The 15096-nt window shown below is 36.3% G+C and overlaps 2 protein-coding genes across 2 annotated transcripts; both read right to left on the bottom strand.

Annotated features, from left to right (window-relative positions):
• Window positions 1–2548: 2548 nt before the first annotated feature.
• On the bottom strand, window positions 2549–6111 carry LOC306884051 (tripartite motif-containing protein 16-like; the record flags this gene model as incomplete). The annotated part of the gene is made up of 6 exons (XM_079439689.1): window positions 2549–3121; window positions 3210–3269; window positions 4143–4302; window positions 4391–4624; window positions 5456–5551; window positions 5713–6111. The coding sequence occupies 6 exons, from the start codon at window positions 6109–6111 to the stop codon at window positions 2601–2603; spliced, it is 1470 nt and encodes a 489-aa protein (XP_079295815.1). The 3' UTR covers window positions 2549–2600.
• Window positions 6112–7410: 1299 nt separating this feature from the next.
• Window positions 7411–10750, bottom strand: tlr4bb (toll-like receptor 4b, duplicate b). Its single transcript, XM_079440007.1, has 3 exons — window positions 10441–10750; window positions 9766–9932; window positions 7411–9663 (listed from the first exon to the last, which is right to left on the bottom strand). Exons 1-3 carry the CDS (start codon window positions 10525–10527, stop codon window positions 7467–7469), a joined length of 2451 nt encoding a protein of 816 aa, XP_079296133.1. The 5' UTR covers window positions 10528–10750; the 3' UTR covers window positions 7411–7466.
• Window positions 10751–15096: the final 4346 nt, after the last annotated feature.

Genomic DNA, 15096 nt, shown 5'->3' with positions numbered 1-15096 from the left:
ACACACACACACTGATGCACTGTACAAAATGTTTGTCATTTTGAAGTGAAACGATGTACAAAAACCGCTAGAGAGAAAAACAAAATGTGTTTACGTAGCCTACGCAGAACCTAGATCTAGATACAATAAATGTAATTTACAGTAAACATCTATATTACATTAAACGTGTTTTTAGAGTGAAGTTTAGTTATATGTAGGCCTGTAGTTACATGTAACGGTGTTGCGTAATTTAATTACAAAAGTAACTGTAATCAGTTACAGTTACTAAGAAACATGTTTAATTCAATTACAGTTACTTATGAAAATGTTAACGATTACAATTTGCACACACAGATTTCACTGAGTTCTTTCCCAAACTGCATTGACCGCTTTAAATTATGAAATAATGTTTCAGGATTTTAGGACATAGAATAGGACACCTAACTGTTTTATTTCCTGTTTTGGTTTATGTATATACTTTATTTTTTAAGATGAATTGTTTTTACCAAGGCATTGTTAGATGCCAGTGTTGTATTTTCTAATTTTAATCATGGTTCATAAAAAGCCTAAAAAACGTAATAACACTACAAATACTTTAGTTGTTGAAGTAACCTAATTCATTACATTTAATATGCAGCATTATAGTCTTTGTTAGATGGAGAAGCCATTGCTACATTATGTGTGGTAGGTAGCTAGAAGTGATAATTTGATGTAGGCTACTGTCATGACGTACTTGCTGAGAATTATCTAATTAGGTTACTGATATTTGATTTGGCAGTTCTTAATTATCATCTTTGATAATACACGTCCCCAACACTTTCAACCATCTTCAAATGTTATTCATGTTACTTAATGTTAACTAAAAGTCAACTTTCCATGCAAAATGTTATGCTGATAATATAATTTGTAATAATAATAATTAAAAATAAATAAACATTAAAAGGATAGGAAAAAAATGCAAAATGTAAGTGTTTTCACTAGTGGTCAGTGGTCACACCAGTGTCCTGAATAGTGATCAATTGCTTGTCATCTTGTCATCTTCAAGTTAGAATCTCTGCTTATTTTCTTTTCAAACGTATCTAACACCAGTAAAGCTTCTGTTTAGATGAACTATGTTGACCTGACTGCTGATGTCTTGAAAAACTGTGCAATGAGTGCAATGCTTTTTTTTAGGCCTCAGACATCATTGCATCAAAAGTTGAGCTACGTCTGAAGTAAACCATTACAAGTCACAGAACAAGTGAGCTAAACAATCTTGTTGAATGAACATATTATCATTATAATACGTAAGTCTTGCCTGTGAAAAGCTGCTACTTAATAAAGTGATTGTACATCCTGATGTTTTGTTCTGCTACAAGATATGCTATGCATGATCTAAACACTTACATTAGTTTTAGTACTGATAGTTCCCCTCTGATTAGATGTGCTACTGGTGTTGTAATGTTCAATGCATTACTCATCTTGTCTAAAAAGTACTCTTTATCAGACAAGCTTCACAGCTGACACTATTATCCTGCTGCAGGGATGGTCAAATGTTCAGAATAGCTGTTACCAAACGTATTCTGTCCACAGAATAGCCTACTATGAAAACAATATTCAACAATAAATATGGTCTGCAATTAAACACAGTTTCTATTTCTACAAATTGTCATAGCAACAACCAATCTGAAGAAAACAAGCCTAATCAATGTTTATATTGCTGCGTGCTTCTTCAACATCTTTTCTTTGTTCTTCTGATGCTCTGACGTAACCAGCTGACGCTATGTGCAAATTATGAAAATAATATTTGTGGATAAGAACGTAGTCAGAAGAATGAGTGATGTATGAGTCATAAAAACAGACTTGTGAATGTAGATATTGATTGTGAAAAGTTTGTCTCATTTGACCATATTAATATTATGACAATGATGACTTAGTCATATCGATTATTGTAATACATTTTTAAATGTGTTAATGTGTCAAATAAAACACAATACAAAAGAGTTGCTTACCTCAGTTTTATTAAGAAAAAAGTCTCAATAAACAAATCTCAAAAAGTTTGGAAGGGCTCCATCTAGTGGATGTGTTTTGAATAAAAAACATAAGGCCATTACAAATAGACATGCATTTTTATTTGATTAGAATCCTTTCAGACATGTAATGAAATACATTGTTTTCTCCGTGTATTAAAATACAATTATACAGTATTGTCTTATGTTGTACCTTGTATTGGAATCACAATACCATAGCAACACAACATACAAAAAGATTCACAGTTAACGTTTTCTTCATTTGTAAGTCTTTGTGGTTCTCATGGGGTCAGGGTGCTGGTATAAATCATTTTGAACCAAGAAATGACTAAATAAATCAATCCATAAGCTAATTTATGCATTACACATGAACTATATATATATATATATATATATATATATATATATATAGTGAAAACTGATGTTTATATAGCCACTGATATAGGCCTATACATCAGAAGGACTGTCAATGACTCATATTTTAAATGCTCAGGGAAGGAAAGTAGCTTACTTCCTGTTCTTACTGAATTGACTAAAATGATAAATAAGATACAGTGCATATGGGAGAACCACAATCAGATCAATACTCAGCAAACCAATTTTACTCTATAATTACAGTCGCACTGTACTCCCATATCCCCAGACTCCAAGGCCAAGGTAAAGAGGCTCATTGAATTTAGCTTGAACCTTGTGCAAGAGCTTCATGGTGTCAGACACACTGTAAAATGCCACTGTTCCAGCCTCATAATCTACATACACCCCTATCCTGGAGGAATCGGGGACAGGTATAGTTGTGCTTTTGCTGTTATGTACAAAAGAGTACTTGGATTCAGAGCAGTACAAACTCCAAGACTTGTCATTCCCCCCAAAGCTGCCAGGGTTGTCATTTCCTTTCCTCTGAATCCCCCTGTAAGTCACAGCAATGTCTATTTCTGTGCCACTCCAGTCCACTTCCCAGTAGTAGCGACCACCAGCCAGACCCTCCTTACACAGCACCTGCTGCCAGTATTCGAAGCGATTGGGATGCTCTGGATATGACTTTGGCTCATTGCTCATCTGCACAACTGTGTTTCTGTCTGACAGGTGCAGGTTTGAATGGGCTGTTGAAGGATCCATTGAGAGCTGACAGGAATCTAGCTCGAGAAAGGGTGTTGTTAAATTAATCAGCATAAACAAATGTGTTTATGTAGCACATTGTCTTTCTATTGATTTTAAACTTACATTTTAAAAACTCCTCCCTTTTTGCAGGCTCCAGAGTCTGGAGAATTTTAACCTCCTTCACTGCAGATGAAAAGCATGTATGTGTAAATGTATTATATAATATATACTTATGTGACCCTGAACCTGAAAGCTGAATAAATAAGCTTTCCATTGATGTATGGTCTGTTAGGATCAGACAATATTTGGTCGAGATACAACTATTTGAAAATCTGGAATCTGAGGGTGCAAAAAAATCTAAATATTGAGAAAATCGGATTGAAAGTTATGCAAATGAAGTCCTTAGCCATGCATATTACTAATCAAAAATGAAGTTTTGATATATTTACAGTAAGAAATTTACAAAATATTTTCATGGAACATTATGTTTACTTAATATCCTAATGATTTTTAGTATAAAAGAACAATTGATAATTTTGACCTATACATTGTATTTTTGGCTACTGCTACAAATATACCCCAGCGACTTAAGACTGGTTTTGTGGTCCAGGGTCACATATACTGTATACACTACCGTTCAAGAATTTGGGGTCAGTAAGATTTATTTTAAAAAATAAATGAATACTTTTTTAAAAAAAACAGTTAAGAGGGTATAGATTTTACAAAAAAATGTGTTCCAAATAAATGCAGTCCTTTTGAATTTCTTATTGTTCAAATAATAAAAAAAAAAAAACACTATATCATGGTTTCCACAAAATATTACCTATTAATAATTAACTGTTTTCAACACGGAGAATAATTAAATGCTTTTGAACAGCTAATATGCTGTTTATCACAGCATATTAGAATGATTTCTGAAGAATCATGTGACACTGAATACTGGAATAATGACTGCTGAAAATTCAGCTTTGACATTACAGGAATAAATCACATTTCAAAATATATTAAAATAGAAAACAGCTCATTTATAAATTTGTAATAGAGGGTTTTAAGCACCTGTTGATGAGATTTTGTTCAGTTCTTCTTTGCTTATGTCTTCTAATTGCACTTTAAGGTCAAAGATGGCTTTCTTTGTATTGTCAAAAGTGTGATGAGGGGCTAATGTCACCTTGGACAAGTCTTCATATCCAGAAGGAGCAGAAAGAGACTGCCAGCTCTAGGAGAAAATTAGCAGATAGGTTATTTAAAGAACTGTTTAGTGAAAATGCAAATGCCTTGTGGGCCACCGTGCTTTTCAACAATACCTGTAAGAAATGAATATGATCGTCAGATTGGGACAGCTGCTCCAGATCATTATGTTTCTTTCTCAGTAATGTAATCTCCTCCTCCAGCCGGGCTAGGTGTCCCTCTGCACATGTCAGCAGAAGGGTTTCCTGGGCTCGGATCATCTCCTTCACTTCTCCATGCCTCCTCTCTAGTGCCCGCAGCAGTTCCGCAAAAATACGCTCATTTTCATCTAGTACACTCTGAGATGAATGCTATAATGAGATAAACACCATGGATGAGACAGGGACTGTTATTCACATTTTTCTTTTACCAAATGTTTCCTCACATTTAAGACATGGAACAGGTGAAACAGAAGAACCTTTTAGTGAACCGTTTTTAAAAGAGCCATATATTTCTTACTGTGAAGAGCATTTTAATAATCTAAAGAACCTTTTTCCACGATAAAGAACCTTTTGTAGAATGGAGAGGTTCCATGGATGTTAAAGGTTCCATATGGAATAACTGATGCCAATAAAAATCATTTATTTTTAAGAACACTTTACAATAAAGTTCAACTAACATTAGGTAATGCATTAAATATCATGAACTAACAATTTAAAGTATTTAGCAATCATTTAATTTATATGATCATACTGTTCATGTTTAATTCATGTTTAGGATAGGTGCATGGATCCCCAAAGTTTTTTTTTTTTTTTTTTTTTCAACAGAACCCATTTGACCAAAAAGTTTTACTTTAAGAATCACCTGAGAGCTTTTTTAATAAATGAACAACACATCTGCATCAACACATTTGTTCACAGTTCTCAGTGTCGGTTAATGGTCAAATGACGTTTTGTTTGTGTGTAAATATTCTATTTTGATTGATTTTTTTTTAAATTACATTTTTATGATTTAATGAATTATTAGCTTTTCATTAACTCACAAGGTCCCTGCAGTTTCCTCACAAACCCCACTTTGGGAAACCCTGACCTAAAGCATTAAATTACCACAAATTAAACCTCAATGTAGCAGCACTTTATTTAACATAAGCAATTAACTAACATAATAGATATGAACAGAAATTCATTTTCTACATTCCTCACTTTTAGGGATGCCACTGCCTGCCTGAGATCTTGCCATTTCTTTATCCTTTCTTCAATTTTCTGCTGTGAAGCCATCAGTTTAGACCCAAGCTGTTTCTGTTGAAAAAAAATGCACATTTGTCAGACACTGACTGGTTGATCCTCTCATTGTGAGAAAGCACTGAATTTATTAACGATCATGATTTAGTTGCGTTGAGTAGCATAGTCACTATACGCTTCTTCATGGCAGTCAATGTTCTCTCAGCTGATAAGCTCACCTGCTTTTCTGTCCTTTCAGCAGCTGCTGAAACAATATCATGTTTTTTGTGTTCCTCCATGATACACAAAACACAAACACATGCTTGGTCAGAACGGCAGAAAACCTCCAAAAGTTTATCATGTTCCGCACAGATCTTCTCACGCAGTTGCCCTGTTGCTGCCACCAGTTTGTGCTTCATGAGAGCTGGATACTCATAATGAGCCTGGAGATGCGTCTCACAAAATGAGGTTAAGCACGTCAGACACGACTTCACTGCTTTGTTCTTCTTAGCCAGACAAAAATCACACAGCACTTCTCTAGAGCTGTTCCGGCTGCTTGAGCTGCTGTATCTTCCAGACCACCGGGGTTTTTCCAGAGTGCTGTAACGGCTTTGGTTTGCTGTACTGCTCCGAGACATGTTTAAACTCTTGGCATCATCCAAAGACAAGTGGTAAAATGCAGTTTCAATGAAACTGTACCGACACATCCATTATATAGAGGAATGTGAAGCATGTGTGATAAACCAGTTTACCAGGTTAGCGTGACACCACCTGGATAGGTGTGACAGCTGATGTCAGAACAAAGAGACAAGCAAAAGTGAATTTTGTAATATAAACATTGAAAAAATCTTTTACACACACAAGGCCATTGTGTTGGTGATCCATAATGAGGAGTAAAAGACTGCGGTTTCAGCTGTAAATATTTTATGATGTCATGCTCAAAAAAAAGCTGTGAAAACTTGATTTCTCTATATAAACTGTTGACTGTTTCAACACTGTTAGGGCAGCAGTCGCTGAGATAGCATACAGGAGTCCACTTCATAGAAACGAGACCAGACGTTTGAGTGCAGTGAGGTGTGTGGCTTTATGGTGAGGGGTGATGAGTTTCAGATTGTGTGCAGGTGTGCTTCATTAGAATTCCGGTGATGGTGTTCGCTGTGATTGGCTAGTTTGGGAGCTTGGTCGATCTGTGACAAACACTGAAAAAAGTACACTTCAATTAATTTCCACATGCAACACCTTAAAAGTAATTAAACACATAAACACACACACACACATATATATATATATATATATATATACACACACATAATATAATACATACATCAGTGCTCACAGAAAATGTAAGGTAATACGTCACAAGTATCATCATATCATTGATATAATGTACATGACATATGAAAGGCCAAAACTATAGATTAATAAATATTGTTTATTTTTACATTCTTATATGAACTATGATCTAAGTTCAGAGAGAGAGAGAGAGAGAGAGAGAGAGAGCTGTGAAACTCCTAATGCGTAATCAAGTGAAAAAGAGCAAACTACTGTAGGTTGGAAATTCAGCTACAGGGTCATCATGCACAAAATGAGGAACTTTACCGTTGATATTTCTAGAATATTACTTAATAAATCCACACATCAATGTTTCCAGTAACACTTTTATGAGAAGTGAGGCTTGAATTTATTTGACCACAAAAAAAAAGAAGAAAAAAAAAACAATAGTCTATAATATAGTTCTGTTTACACTGTATTTTCACTTATTAATGTGTGCATGCAACTTTCACTACTCACCTTTGTTTCAAGAGAGACGTGCATGCCAAGAGGAGCTGAAAGCTCTCTGTGTGCAGTAACCACAACAAATGGAGCATTACAGACAGTTTGCCTTGTGAAAAATGATAAAATCTAATAAATCCACTTTAGATTATTTGTTTAAACTGAAGCATACGTTTATTTGATTTTAAATTACACACATTCACATTCACATATGTCTAGATTAATTATCTAAAATAGCTTTCCTGAGGCGTATCCAGAATCTCATGTTACTCAAAGGGTCTCTGCTCCACTTTAGGTATGTGTTCTTTTTCAGATGCTTATGAAGTCCTAACACTTTCTTAGTCTTCCTCTCTTCCACATCTTCCAGAATGATGATGATGATGTTGGCACTGCGTTCCATCATAAAGCGAGACTGAGCTAATTCAAACTCAAAGCGACACCAGGCACTATCAATGAAGTGTTGAGACACAACCACAATGATTTTACGACTTCCCATAATTCCTTCATCGATAATGTTGGAGGCGATGGACTTCCCTGCTTGAAAGTCCCGCATATGAAGGCAAAGCTGAATAGGTGGAACACCGTTCTCCAGATGCTCCATCAGTTCATTCATGACCCAGACTTCATCATGGCTGGAGAAAATCACAAATGCGTCATAGGAACATTCTTGTTGTCCAGGTGATCTATAGCCTCTCAGTAGAATACAGCAATACTGAAGATAAAACTGGAACCTATAAACCAAGAATGACAAAAGAACTACTACTGCAACAAAACATACAGATAAAGCAATTGTGAGTCTTTTCTTGTGCACACAGCTGTCAATGTCAAAGTCTGTTGTTCTAAAATCTGAGGTTTTACAGAAAATATTTTCTGGTTGCTTCAAAATGTTCTGATTTTTGATAATCCACCAAATAAAATCTGTCTGGGAGCAGGAGCAATCGATGGGGTTAGAGGACAAATCAAACTCCGAAAGGTTTGTGGGCAACGTTTGGAGAACATGAAGTGGGATGCTAGTAATGCTGTTTTTATCGACATAAAGTGATGTTAATTGTTTCAGGTTTTGGAGGGCCAGAAAATCCAAAATCATCAACTTGTTTTGACTTAAATATAAATTCCGTATTTTCTGGGTGCCAATAAATGATCTCCTGGAGATTTTTTCAATGCCACAGTGTGAGACGTCAAGAACCTCCAAACCTGTTAGATTTTGCAAGAGGTAACTCAATGCATCACCATGAAAACTGTTTCCCGCCATTTTAAGCACAGTCAAATTATTCAGGTCCTGAAAAATAATTTGTCTTGTGAAAGTAATACTTGTGTAAGATATATCCAAATACTTTAAATTGTTCAGACCATGAAAAAATCCAAAGTAAAAAACTAGGACTAGTTTTGTACGGTGGAGGTCCAACACTTCAAGCAAGTCTAATCCAGAAAATGGCTTATCCGTCATCCCTATCTCTGAGTTTTGACTAAAATTCATGTAATGAATATTTGGTGTCCTTTGAAAATATTGGGAACAGCAGTCCTTCAAAATCAAAAAAATTCCACTCAAATCTACAAACTGAAGAAGAGGCAAATCACTAATGCCATTAAAGGTCATGGGCATATTATTCCTCACCACTAGTTTTTCTAAGCTAGGTATGTGTGAAATCAATGGTACAGCAGATAATAAAGTGGGGCCTAAATACAGTTCTTTAAGACGATGAAATGGGATATATTCCATGCTTTTAATATATCCTCTTTTCAATGTGATTTTTGTCGCATTGATCATACAGCGGAACAAGTGCATTTCAGAGTCAGAAAATTCTTTCTGAACAAAATATATTTCATTGAAATTAATTGAGCAAAGACCATCAAGATAACTTCCATCTGACACCTTGACTTTCCATTGCATTCTGTAACTTCCTATGAACAACTTATCCACACTGAGACCAGTAAGAGCTTCTAGACACTCCTTCTGTGCATTTAATGAAACAAAGGCAGATTGTAGGTGAAACTCCTTGAGATAAATGTCTTTGAAAGCTCCTGGTTCAATGTGTAATAACGGATTCCTAGAGAGGATCAAAGTCATGTTTCTGCCGATCTCTCGCAACAAAACTGTGTCATCGGTTTTTATGATGGATATATTATTGGCATGTAGATCAAGTAAACTGAAGTCTTTGAAGGTGCTCATGAATGGAGGGAGAGACATGGACTGGATGTTATTTGTCCCGACTCTAAGCTCCTGCAGCTTGGTTAGGTTATTTATTTGAAGCTGTAATGATGAGAGACCAACATCCACAAGGACTAGTTTTTGTAGATTATGTAAAGAATTCAAGCACCCCGGTCCAAAATATGTGATAGGATTTCCAGTGAGAATCAAAGTAGTCAAATTCTTCACATTGTAGAAAGTATCATTTTCAATATGCTTGATTTGGCATCTGAAAGCAAATACATTAAAAATTAGTAGGCCAACATTTAAAAAAAAAAATAGCTAACATGTTTAAATTGTAACACATAATGATTCATGATTGTTAATTCACCTTGTGAGATCCAAGACTTGCAAACTGACCAATACAGGAAATGCATACTTATTTAAAGAGCTCAAGAAATTGAAACTGAAATCCAGAGACATCACAGTGAAAGGAAGACTGCTGGGAATATGAGTCAAATTTCTCCCAGAACATGAGTACTCCATATTCTTGATTATCTAGAAATGAAAGAAAGACACAGGAAAGGCCCATTTTTTATTTTTACTAACTTACTTTTATATTAACTTTTGATATTTTTTATTAACCTTTATCTTCTCTCTGAGAGACACCAAGACATGTTTACATTTCTATTAGATAGATAGATAGATAGATAGATAGATAGATAGATAGATAGATAGATAGATAGATAGATAGATAGATAGATAGATAGATAGATAGATAGATAGATAGATAGATAGATAGATAGATAGATAGATTTTGGTTTCTGGGATATTAAAAAAATTTAAATTTCAACAGAACATGAGTCAAATTAATAAAGTTCAGAAGCCCTGCATGTTTATAATACTATAGCTTACTATATAATAATAATAATAATAACATAATAACACTACTACAAAATGCTACTATACTAATTATTGGGCACGCATAAACAAACAGTATTCTCTGAGAATGTAGCTTTAAACCATACATATTAGCAATATTAACTACATTATGTGTTGCTCTTACCGTGGTACATTCCTGTCCTTGTCCAGAACTCACCAAAAATAAGACTGAGCCTAGGAAAATCATCCGTTCCCCATAAGCCATGATCATTGTTAGAAATGATCTTGCGTGAGATCTATGAAAAACCTGATGTGACAGAACAAACTGTTATACAGGAGATTCTAGACCTACAGCAAAGTAGGAGCTTTTCTCTCACTAGATCAAGAACATTATTTAAATTCACACATCAGTGAGTGTGAAGCTGTAATCCGTTTCAATTTAAATCACATTTGACATAAAACTGAGTATTCTCTGTTGTCTTAGTATTGCATGTGCAAACATCGGTCACTTCTCCTTTTTGTTTTAAAAGGGAAGTTATTCGTTTCCAACGTACATTCCCATGATGCATAGAAAGACCTTAATTTGCAGTTTTCAAAAGGAGCTTTGCGTTGAGAAAAATGGTTTAACAACGTAAAATGCAATAACATGCAACAAACATATGTAATATTATTGGTTTGTGGCAATAACAGCTTTCCTGAGATGTATCCAGAATCTCATGTTACTCAAAGGGTCTCTGCTCCACTTTAGGTATGTGTTCTTTAGAATCTCAAGGGAATCAAGGCCATCAAACGGTCTTATAGAAAGAACAATTTGTGGATTTAGACTCAAATTTAAATACCTGAATTGAGGGGTGCCAGAAAAAAAAATGAGCAGCATGATGTTAATGTAATTTGGCTTGAACTGAAGGCATGTCTATGAAGTCTGGAATTTGGTTTGCAATGTTGTCTGTAAATACTACTTTTTAAGTATGGAGATGTGCAAGTTGTTTGCCTGACACAGTATCTAATTGACTGGAAATCAAATAAAGCTCCTTTCGTGAAATGGCACATTCACTATTTCACTAATTATAGCACCATTCACAGCTACAATTGTGGCATTAAGGCGAGACACTGCAGGTGAATAGGGTAAAAAAAATAACATAGTTATCACCTTACTTACCTAGTTGATTGATTACATTGATAATTGCAAAAAAAATGTAAATGTTAGGTTTAAATATGCAAATTAGGCATTATTTAATGAAATATGCGCTAATTTGCATACATTTCTAGAACAAAAATCGAAACACTGGATGAAGTTGGTTTCAAAATTCTTATTTCATTTTATTGACATATTAGAGTCAAAAGTTTTTACAGAGGGAATTTGGGGTATATAATTTTGTCACTCCATAATTCAGAAAATACTTAGAACAGACAGAGAACAATAAATTTTCACAATTTTGGGGGGAATAAAATGTGTATAATCAAGCAAATTATATATGAACAAATCCTTCTGTAAAAACCTTCAGGATATAGACAGGAATAAAGATATAAAGTTTGGTGTGTGTAAGTGCGACTGAAGTGGAGATATATGGCTCAGTGTAGGAGAGAAAACTCATTTTGAGAAAACGGCCTTTAAAATATGTATTGTAATTGAAATCTATTGACATAAATAGATAAAGTGCTATAAAAGAAACACTTAACAGTGTCTTTTGGCTGTTTTCTTTCCACTAGTCTGAAAAAATACTTTATGAAAAACCAAAAATCTCAAATTTGACAGGTGCATGAAAAAATTGTGTTTTTGCCTGCAGTGTCTCCCCTTAATATACAGCAAAAGATACTAACTGGCACAGCATGCCTTTCTTTCATGTAATAATATATCTGATAAAAATGAATAAAGCAAAGACCATCTAAATATTCTGTATCCACTGTCAAAAATCTTGTAATCACCCCTGTACTTTCTAAACATGAGCCTTTTGACACTAAGACCATATAGAGCTTTTAGATCAGCTTTCTGAGCAGCAGGTGAAACAAAGGCAGATTGGATGTCCAGTTCTCTCAGATAAATGTCTTTGAAAACTCCTGGTTAAATGTATAATAATGGATTCCTAGAGAGAATCATAGTCATGTTTTTGCCGATCTCTTGCAACAAAACTGTCTGATCAGTTTTTTGACCCTATTAGGATTTAGGAACCTCAACCTAACAATGTTCAGGTCTGTTTTCCTAATCTTTGAGCATCATCATGTTTTGTCTGAACTCTGAATGCTAGTGAATGGCAAATGCCATACTCTGCCATACGCATGCGCCTCCTCTACTCAATATGGTATGCTCATAGGCGACCCTTCTAAAGCAAGGGAGGCCAAGAAAGGCCTATTCACCTGGTATGACTGCCTCACAGCTTAAAGTAGCGACTCGACTAGGCTTGCTGTGAAGGACCGGGGGAGGGGGGAAGCCTGCTGAAGGGGCTCATGAAGGACTTGAAGGCAGCTGAGCGCATCTTCGCCTCCTGAAAGTAGTCCAAAGCTACATCATAACTAGTTACCTAGCTGGGGACTACTTTCAGGCACTGCGTCATATCACTGCGCCTGCTGCACCCATGGTACGGCAGCAAAGTTCCTTGATTATTACGCCGGAATGAGAGTATAGTTCTTAGCCACATCAGCCTAGAAAATCGCAACTTTTCATTTTCCTTCCGTCTTAGTACACGATGTAACTACAGAAGAGTCAAGCTTTAAATAGGTTACATCGTAACTCTTTGGTCATTTTTGAGCGAGATGCTAATTATCTGATCCGATTCAATGATCTATGCTAAGCTAAGCTAAAAGTGCTACCACCAGACCCGGAGATCGGCTGAATGGATTCAAAAACGGTAAAACTCAACTGTTTAACTCTAGGGGAGTTGTAAAATGAGCCTATTTTCAAAAAAAGTAGAGTGTTCCTTTAAAGGTCCACTAAGCAAATTTTGCCAAAACAAACACACCCAGGACCTTGCCCCTATTTTGATATCTCCACCCCACACATATGAACATAACCATGGCAACGACGATCTTGGAAACAAGCAAAGATGACATACAACCATATTCAAACAAAAGCCAAGACAGACAAGTTGTGTGAATCAATGCAAAATGTTACTCACCTATCAAGAAGTAACAACGCAACCTTGGCATCGGATTCCAGGCCTTCCCGTTCCTTGAGTTCTCTCCACTGTTGGAAAGCTGCTCCGATATTTACGCGGGTCCTACCTCTTGCCTGATTGTAATCCTTAATGTTTTGTTCCTATGATATCTTCCTCTTTTTATCTGCCATATCTCGCTATCCATAGTCGATTGGCTAAAAGTGTGTTCTGGGACTCTGGGTCCTGGGTTCTGGGTCCGACACTGTGGTCAAAAGCATTTTTCAAATATTGCTTAGTGCAGCTTTAAACTTCTCAACCACTGCTATACTCGGCAACTCAAATAAGAGTTGAACTGAAGCTCAGAGCATTTGTAAACATGAAATAAAACAGCTTAAATCTCAAGGAACCCCGCAGGGCGAGACATGAATTAACTCGCCTTATGAGTGGCCTGCCCAGGGTGGCTTCTTGAAGCCAGAACACCTGGCAAGGTAGCAGAGCCATTTCTTCAGCCTGAAGGATCTAACAGGCCTCCATCGTCAGAGAGCAGGATACACAATACCACTAAAAGGTTAGAGGAGTACCACCAGGCTCAACCTGGAAGCTACCGCATCGAGGACACCCATAAAGGCCTAACAACTTGAGGATGCAGCACTGCTTTGGAACCTTGATGACCAAGGAGGCCCCTGAAGGGGGCCTAACAACTCTGTGTTAAGATCCAGTGATGATATGAATAGGGAGGCCTAAGAAGAAAGGCCTAACAACATGCTATTACGGCAACCAGAATTCTGTAACAGAGATGTACCTACAAGCAGCCCTCGGGAGCTCGAGGGAGGTACAGTCAAGCTCCTGCTTCCGGGGAGTGGAATGCCCAACTATACATACTCGCAGGTGAAGAGCATCGGCTCAATCCAGGGGCCCAAAAAGGGCCAAGGAAGCTACACAGAACTACAACTTAGACTAAAAAGAACTTAATTGGGGAGGCCTAGTAGAGTGCAAAACCCAAGAGGTCACCAAAATGAAGGGAGAAAGGGGCCCAGGTAAGACCCTCAACTGACTTTTGACAGGGGAGGCCCATGGAGGGGCACATTACACAGTACTGAAAGTCAATGGTACAGAATGAAGGCCCCAGGTGTGCTGGGGGCATGAGGTAAACTCGGATTAACATAGCATACATAACAAGAGATGCAAGAATACTAGCAGTAACAGAGATGAGATTGCCTCAAGGGGAGGCTAATAACCTTAGGTAATGAAATGGATCTTACTCAGCCACCGTAGCTCCCACGCACAGCTCTTAAGGCTTGCAGATATCTTCTGGAGACATGGAAAGATAAAGAGTAAGGTCAAGCTCTAAAAAGTGCAAAACTGTGTTCTATGGAATTTCCCTTTTCCCTTTCTTTGAAAATCAACATTAACTTTGAAATTACTAATATATTCTAAAATAACTAATATAATATATTTTGGTTTCTGTGAAAATCTCAGGAGAACATGATTCAAATTAATACAAAATAAATTCAGAAGCCCTGCATGTTTATAATACTATAGCTTAATATAAATAGCACTACTATAAAATGTTACTACTGTATATTACAGGGCCTGCATAAACAAACAGTATTCTCTGAGAACCTAGCTTTAAAACATAAATATTAACTTTATTAACTATATTGTGTTGTTCTTTCCGTGGGACATTACTGTCCTTGTCCAGAACTCACCAAAATAAAGACTGAGCCTAGGAAAATCATCAATTCCCC

This window comes from Barbus barbus (assembly GCF_936440315.1).
Source record: "Barbus barbus genome assembly, chromosome: 18".
Lineage (NCBI taxonomy): Eukaryota > Metazoa > Chordata > Actinopteri > Cypriniformes > Cyprinidae > Barbus > Barbus barbus.
Note: the sequence above shows the minus strand (reverse complement) of the source record. Positions and strands in the feature narration are given on the sequence as shown.

Excerpts from the sequence above, each read along its gene's own strand:
- tlr4bb (XM_079440007.1), bottom strand. The coding sequence starts at position 10,527 with ATGATCATGGCTTATGGGGAACGGATGATTTTCCTAGGCTCAGTCTTA. Across the intron at positions 9,933-10,440 it reads AAGGACAGGAATGTACCACG|ATAATCAAGAATATGGAGTA; the intron begins GTAAGAGCAACA and ends TTTCATTTCTAG. Across the intron at positions 9,664-9,765 it reads CAAGTCTTGGATCTCACAAG|ATGCCAAATCAAGCATATTG; the intron begins GTGAATTAACAA and ends ATTTGCTTTCAG.